The 6,878-nt window shown below is 29.0% G+C and overlaps 1 protein-coding gene across 1 annotated transcript; it reads left to right on the forward strand.

Annotated features, from left to right (window-relative positions):
* Positions 1 to 278: 278 nt before the first annotated feature.
* LOC134831023 (tryptophan 5-hydroxylase 1) lies at positions 279 to 3,241 on the forward strand. The gene is made up of 8 exons (XM_063844656.1): positions 279 to 711; positions 771 to 878; positions 941 to 998; positions 1,061 to 1,111; positions 1,197 to 1,358; positions 2,310 to 2,556; positions 2,619 to 3,068; positions 3,131 to 3,241. The coding sequence occupies exons 1-8, from the start codon at positions 303 to 305 to the stop codon at positions 3,170 to 3,172; spliced, it is 1,527 nt and encodes a 508-aa protein (XP_063700726.1). The 5' UTR covers positions 279 to 302; the 3' UTR covers positions 3,173 to 3,241.
* The last annotated feature ends 3,637 nt before the right edge of the window (positions 3,242 to 6,878 follow it).

The following is a 6,878-nucleotide window of genomic DNA, read 5'->3' on the forward strand; positions in this document are numbered from 1 at the left end:
TACCTTTTGTCACTCCCCGCATCCGCCCGATTTCCATCAACTTGATAAATTTAATGGTACACAATTCAGTGCGAGTTAAGAAAATCAAGACGACGAAGAAATCAACTAGGAGGAAAACTGTTTCGATTGTTCTACGAGGCATTCAACAGGCAGCAGCAGCACGCACATATAGATGGGAAAACTTGACAAGCAATAAAAGAAAAAGGAAATTTTCGAGTATAAAAGGCGATTGTTGCTCCGATGTTTGTCAGTAGTGATTTGCCAACTGTTGCAACATCGACATCTCCCCGGAAAAAAGTGAAATGAGTGCTTCTGGAAAGAGTTTGCTTGGCTTGTGGTTGTATCACAGCGACGGGCAGGAATGGGCTCTGAAGGAAGGGAGTCCCCTGCATCGCAAAAAGGACTTTATCAGTGAAGAAAGTGAGCATTCCGATCGTACTTCCATCATTTTTACGCTAAAAAACGAGGTAGGGGGTCTCGCGAAGGCCCTTCAAGTGTTCCAAGAGCTCGGAATTAACGTACTTCACCTCGAATTACGTCCCTCGGAAAATTCGGCGCAAGGAGATGTCCTCGTTGACATCGACTGCGACGCGAAAAATCTCGATCAAGTGCTCAAAATGCTGCGACGCGAAGTAAAATCCGTGAATTATGCCCAAACGCAGTTCAATAGTGAAGAATTTCCGCCCCCAACTCCCGTTTCTGGCAGTTTCGGTATGACGCAAAACGAATTCCTGCAAAGAAAAGTGGATTAAAATTTTTTTTTCGTGCAGATTTTGGCGAAATGCATTGGTTCCCGCGGAAAATCAGCGACCTAGATAGAGCGCAGAACGTTTTGATGTACGGATCAGATTTGGATGCCGATCATCCAGGATTTAAAGGTGAAAAATGCTTTCCATTGTTCGCCAATTCAGGCGCTAAACGAGAAAAATTTTTCATTTAGATCCAATTTATCGGCAGAGACGCGAATATTTTGCTTCGATTGCCAATGCATACAAGCAGTAAGTAGCGTTGTCTCGCTCTTTTTTTCGCTCGTTTCTCGATTTTTCCTCTTTTTTTTCAGTGGAAATCCCATTCCGCGTATTCAGTACACGCCAGAAGAAATTAAAACTTGGTTAGTTGACAATGCAAAAAAAAAAAATAGTGTGAAAAAAAGAAGATTTTCAATTTTGGTAATGAATTTTCTCTCGTGCTTGCAGGGGAATTGTGTTCCGTGAATTGCACAAGCTTTATTTGAAACATGCCGTTCCCGAATATATGGAGAACTGGCCGCAGCTCGTCAAGTATTGCGGATATCGGGAGGATCATTTGCCGCAATTGGAGGATATTAATATTTTTCTCAAGAGGAAGACGGGATTTCAGTAAGTTTTTTTAAGAATTTATTTTTTTTTTTGGAAAATTTTTTCTGAACATTTATTAAAAAATTGAAAATTTATGGAAATTTTTTTGAAATATTTTTTTTACAAAAAATTATTATTTTTTTTTAAATTAAATAAATTTAAATTTTTTTATATTTTTTGATAAAAAAAATTTTAAAGAATTAATTTTTCTTATAATAAATTGCCAATTAAAAAAAAATTATAAAAAAAATTATAAAAAAAAAATAATAAAAATATTGAAAAAAGATTAAAAAAATTTAAAAAAATCAAACAAAAATAGTAAACAATTGTTTGAAGGAAAATCAAAAATTTTTTATGTTTTTAATTTTTTTCAATTCTTTATTTTAATTATTTTTATTTTTTTTTAATTGTTCATAAAAATTCAAAAATTTAGAAAATTTTATATTAAAAAAAAATTCAAAAATTGATTTAAATTATTTTTTGAATTCTCATCTTTTAATTTTCTTTATTTTTTATTTATTTTATTTTTTATTTTTATTTTTTTTATTTTTTTTGTAAAAAATTTAAATTTTTATTCTCGTATGAGAAAATTTTAGATAAAAAAATAAAAATCTTCAAGAACTTTTTTTTTCAATTTTTTTGTGAAAATAACAAAAATTCTTTTTAAAGCTCATGAATGTTTAAAAAATTTTTCAATTTAATAGAATTTTTATATTTTTTTTTAGTAAAATTGAAATTTGATGATGAATTTTTCAAGATTTTTACTCAAAAAGTAAAAAATTCTTCAAAAATTCAAATTTTATTCCAAAAAAAATTTAAATTCTGAATATTTCTTTACAAAAATTAACTTTTTCTTAATTTTTTCGGAGAAATTATTTTAAATTTTCCCTCTGAACTTCAAATTTTTAATAGAATTTGATGAATATTTAAAAAAAATTCTTTAAAAACTTAAATTTTTTCATAAATTTTCAGGTTACGACCCGTTGCAGGCTATTTATCTCCACGAGATTTCTTATCAGGACTTGCTTTTCGCGTTTTTCACTGCACGCAATACATCCGACATGCTTCTGATCCCTTTTACACTCCCGAACCCGATTGCTGTCACGAGCTATTAGGTCACATGCCGCTCTTGGCAAATCCAAGTTTCGCCCAATTCTCACAGGAAATCGGTTTGGCGTCACTTGGAGCTTCCGACGAAGACATCAGTAAACTTGCAACGGTAAAATTTCCATTAAAATTTAAATTTTCTCGCTTTTTGAGGCAATTTTTAACAATTTTCAGCTCTATTTCTTCACCGTCGAGTTCGGATTATGCCGCCAACCGAACGGATCTTTCAAAGTTTATGGCGCCGGACTTTTATCTTCTGTCGCCGAGCTCCAACACGCGATCCAATCCACGGAAAAAATCAAAAAATTCGATCCGGAAGTCGTTTGCGACGTCGAATGCATCATCACGTCATACCAAAACAACTATTTTTACACCGACTCGTTCGAGGAGGCGAAAGACCAGATGCGCGTGTATGCAGAAGGCATCAAACGTCCTTTTATGGTGCGTTACAATCCGTACACGCAAAGTGTGGAAGTTTTAAGCAATGCAAAGAAGATTACGGCAGTTGTGAGTGAGTTAAAAGGCGATTTGAGCATCTTGTCGTCGGCTTTGAAGAAAGTTTCGGCTTTGGATCAGAATTTGGATGTCGAATACATCACGGGATTATTGCAATCGGGATTACAGGTGTGAAATTTTTTAATTTTTTCTTTAAAAAAATTATTTAAATGAAAAATTTGTATTTTTAGGTAAACGATAGAAGTCCTTCAGGCTCTGACAGATCAGCTTAGAGAGTAAAATTTAGATTTTAAGAACTTTATGGACCAATATTTGGCTGGAAATATATTCGTCTGTTCGTGTACAAAGTAAAAAGTTTGATTTTTAATTCAAATTTTGGCGTTAAAAAGGCTTCTTAAGACACGATTCAAATATTTTCTTACAAAAATTACATTTTAAGTGAAGAAATAATAAAAAAAATTAGAAAATTAATAAAATTTTAGTATTTCAGGTAAGTTAAAAAAATAATTTTGACGATATAAAAATAGAGAATTATTTAAGTTTTTAAGAAATTTTTAAATTAATTTAATAAATAAATTAAAAAATAAATAAATTTTAATTTTTAATAAATTTTTAATTTTTTTTTTTAATTTAAAAATTTTTTAGTTTTTACAAAAAAAAATATTAAAAATTAAAATATTTACATTACTTTAAAAAAAATAAAATAATTTTTTATTAATTAAATTAAACATTTGCATTTTCTAAAATTTAAAAATTAAAATTCTGTAAAAAAAATCTTAAAAATAAAAAAAATTAAAAAAATATTTTCAATAAAAATTAATTAATTAAAACATAAATGCATTCATTAAATTAATTATAAATAAATTTTTATTAAATACCTTTTCTAAATAAATTTATTTTGAATTAATTTCAAATATTTGAATATTTAAAAAAATAACATTAAAAATTTTTTTATTTTATTTTTTTTTTTAATTTTAAAGCAATTTTTAATTTATTTTAATAAATTTTAATAATAATAATTAATAAAATTTCATTATTTTTAATTTTTGATGAAAAAAAATTCAATGCCTTTTATTTTAATTTTAAATATCTAGAAAGAAAAATAATTTTGACAGAAAAAAAATTAAAATAATTTTAAATTTTTTATTATGGAATTAAATATCTTTAAAAAAAGATTAATTCAGAAAAGTAAATTTAAAAAAAAATGAATTATTGGGAAAATTTTTAAACAATTAATTAATAAATTTTTTATAACATTTTCGAATTTTAATCCATTGAAAAATAATTAAAATTAATTTTCAATTTTTTTTCTATCAAATTTTATTTTTTTATTTTTAAATTTATTGAAATAATTTTTTATATTTTATTTTATTTATTTTTTTTTTTTTTTTATTTTTTTTTTTATTTATTTTAGGTACTTAATTCTTATCATCTTTAATTCTCTTCAAAAATCTAATCAATTAAAAATTTATAAAAATTCAAGGTTCATCAACAAAAAAAAATAAAATAATCCAAACGACGACGACGAAAGGCAACTCCAAAGAGTTAGTTGCATGTAAATAAATTGCATACCTTCACACAATCACACGCACGCATCGCATCGCAGGGCAGCATGTCGAAGAGTGAAAAAAAAAGTGTAGCGCGCTTGCAAAAGAAAAACAAAAGTACAAAACAGAGAAAATAATAAAAAAATTAGATTGTTATATATTATTGAAATACAAGCCTTAGCGGTGTTGTAATATTGATCCAGGTCTGTGCGCGTTGTAGAATGAAAAAAAAAATACGCTGGACGTTTGTCTTTATATATATTTTTTTTAATTTTCCTCCACACTCGGTGTATCGGAGAAAATGAAAAAATGAAGAGTGTTGTTTTGTGCGCGCGTATTTAACGCACACGCCATACCCTTACACACAAATCTACGATCGTAATTTAAATCACCGCCACCCACTTTCATATGCTCTTACTATTTTTTTTGTGTTTTGTTTTATATTTTACTTTTAAAAAGTATTTCTGTGTATGCAGAACATTTTTTTTTCGCCGTTATAAAAATCTATAATATCGCACGACGTACACACAAAACACCCCTTTGTACCGCACGAGAGTCTCTTTACACGAAAATCATCCCTTGAAAAAAATATCTGTGCGTTCGTACGGACATGCTGCGAAAAAAAAATTTGTGCAACACAAAAGGAGAAAGAGCATTTCTCATACTCCAACTTATCTAAAAGGTAGAAAAATTACCGAAGTTATGTGTTGTTGTCGGGTATTCGTTTCATCAGAGCGCCGCTATGTGCTGTTCCGTGCTGAAAAAATGGCAAAAAGTGTAGAATTCGCGAGCTAACGGAAACAATATTGAAAAAGAAAGAAAAAAAATGTCATGTGTGCATGCATGTCGCTGTCGCTGCCGCCGCTGCTGCCCCATCATCAATATATGAATTGTAGAATTGTGCAACTTGAACGCGCCGCGGCGACATCATCGAGAAATCGGCGAGAATACGGCGAAAGGAAAGAGGAAAACCTGTAGGACATGGCACAAAATTTAGAATCGCCAGCGATTTTTTTTTTTGCTCTCTCTCTTTTTCTCCATTCGCTATGCAATGCATATTTCGTTGCTGCGTGTGTGATGCATTGCATATATTCATTTGTTTTAACAGAAAAAACATTAGAGATACTACACTTCACTTGTACAAATTCCTTTTGCCTCGCTCGCTTCGTTCGACGATTTTTTTTTCGTCGTTGCCAAATGGATCAACTCACGAAAAAATTGTGTGTCGGCGAAAAAAAAAAAGAAAACAAGAACGAGAATATACAGGAGGAGATAGAGAACGTCATCATCATCAGGAGCAACGATGGCAGCAACAACAAATATACGACGGGATATGGAATAGTATTCTACATCATTGAGTGGCGTTCTTCTATTTTTTTGTGTTGGCATTTTGAAGAAAAAATGAGAAATTGTGGAGGGATTGATGATTGTCTGTGAGAGATTTATGACCCAATGAAAATTTTCAGGTTTTATGTTAAGAGAAATTTTTGAAGTCTTGCCCAATGCACATTTTGAATTATCATCCAAGTGTGATTTTTGAAATTTTACTCCTAATTCACATTTTAATTTTTCGACCCAATACACAATTTGAATTTTTGATGAAAATTTTTGACCCATTGCACATTCGAAAAAATTTCCCAATGCAAATTTTGAAATTTAAACCATGTGATAATTAGTAACGAGGATAATATTTTCGAAATTTGTAATAGGAAATTTTTTGGAATGTGCATTGGGTTAATAATTTTAAATATGCAATTGGTTAAAAAGTCAAAATACGCATTGGGTTAAGAAATTATAATGGAAATAAGACAAAATTTACATTTGGATGATATTTCAAAATATGCATTGGGCAAAGTTTTAAAAATTTCTCTTAAAATATCTTTATTGGGTGAAAAATTTTAAATTTGCAAAAGGCAAGGTTTAAAAAAAATTTCTTAAAAAAATCTTTTAAATATTCATTGGGACAAAAATGAAAAATTTGCCTCGGGTAAATAATTAAAAGATTTTTTTTAAAATGTGTAATGGGATAAAATTTTAAAATGTGAGATAGGTCAAAAATTTAAAATATGCATTGGGTTAAAAATTCATAATGCGTATTGAATTAAAATTAAAAATAGCAAAAATAGGGCTAAAAATTTTTAAAGTTTAATAAGTCAAAAAATTTAAAAGAATTCAGAATTTACTTTGGGATGATAATTTAAAATGTGCATTAGGTCAAAACTTATAAAAATCTTCACAGGATTCAAAAATGAAAATCCATCACAATCATTCGTCATTCCTCCAAACGAAACTTTCTACGCGAATTTTTTCTCTATTTTATTATTTTTTTCCTCTATTTCTTTTTTGGTGCTGAAATATATATAATCAAAGAGTTATTGTACCACTGGAGGAAAAAAATACAGAAACGCATTTATAACAGAGCCGAGCAGTA

This window comes from Culicoides brevitarsis, chromosome 2, assembly GCF_036172545.1.
Source record: "Culicoides brevitarsis isolate CSIRO-B50_1 chromosome 2, AGI_CSIRO_Cbre_v1, whole genome shotgun sequence".
Lineage (NCBI taxonomy): Eukaryota > Metazoa > Arthropoda > Insecta > Diptera > Ceratopogonidae > Culicoides > Culicoides brevitarsis.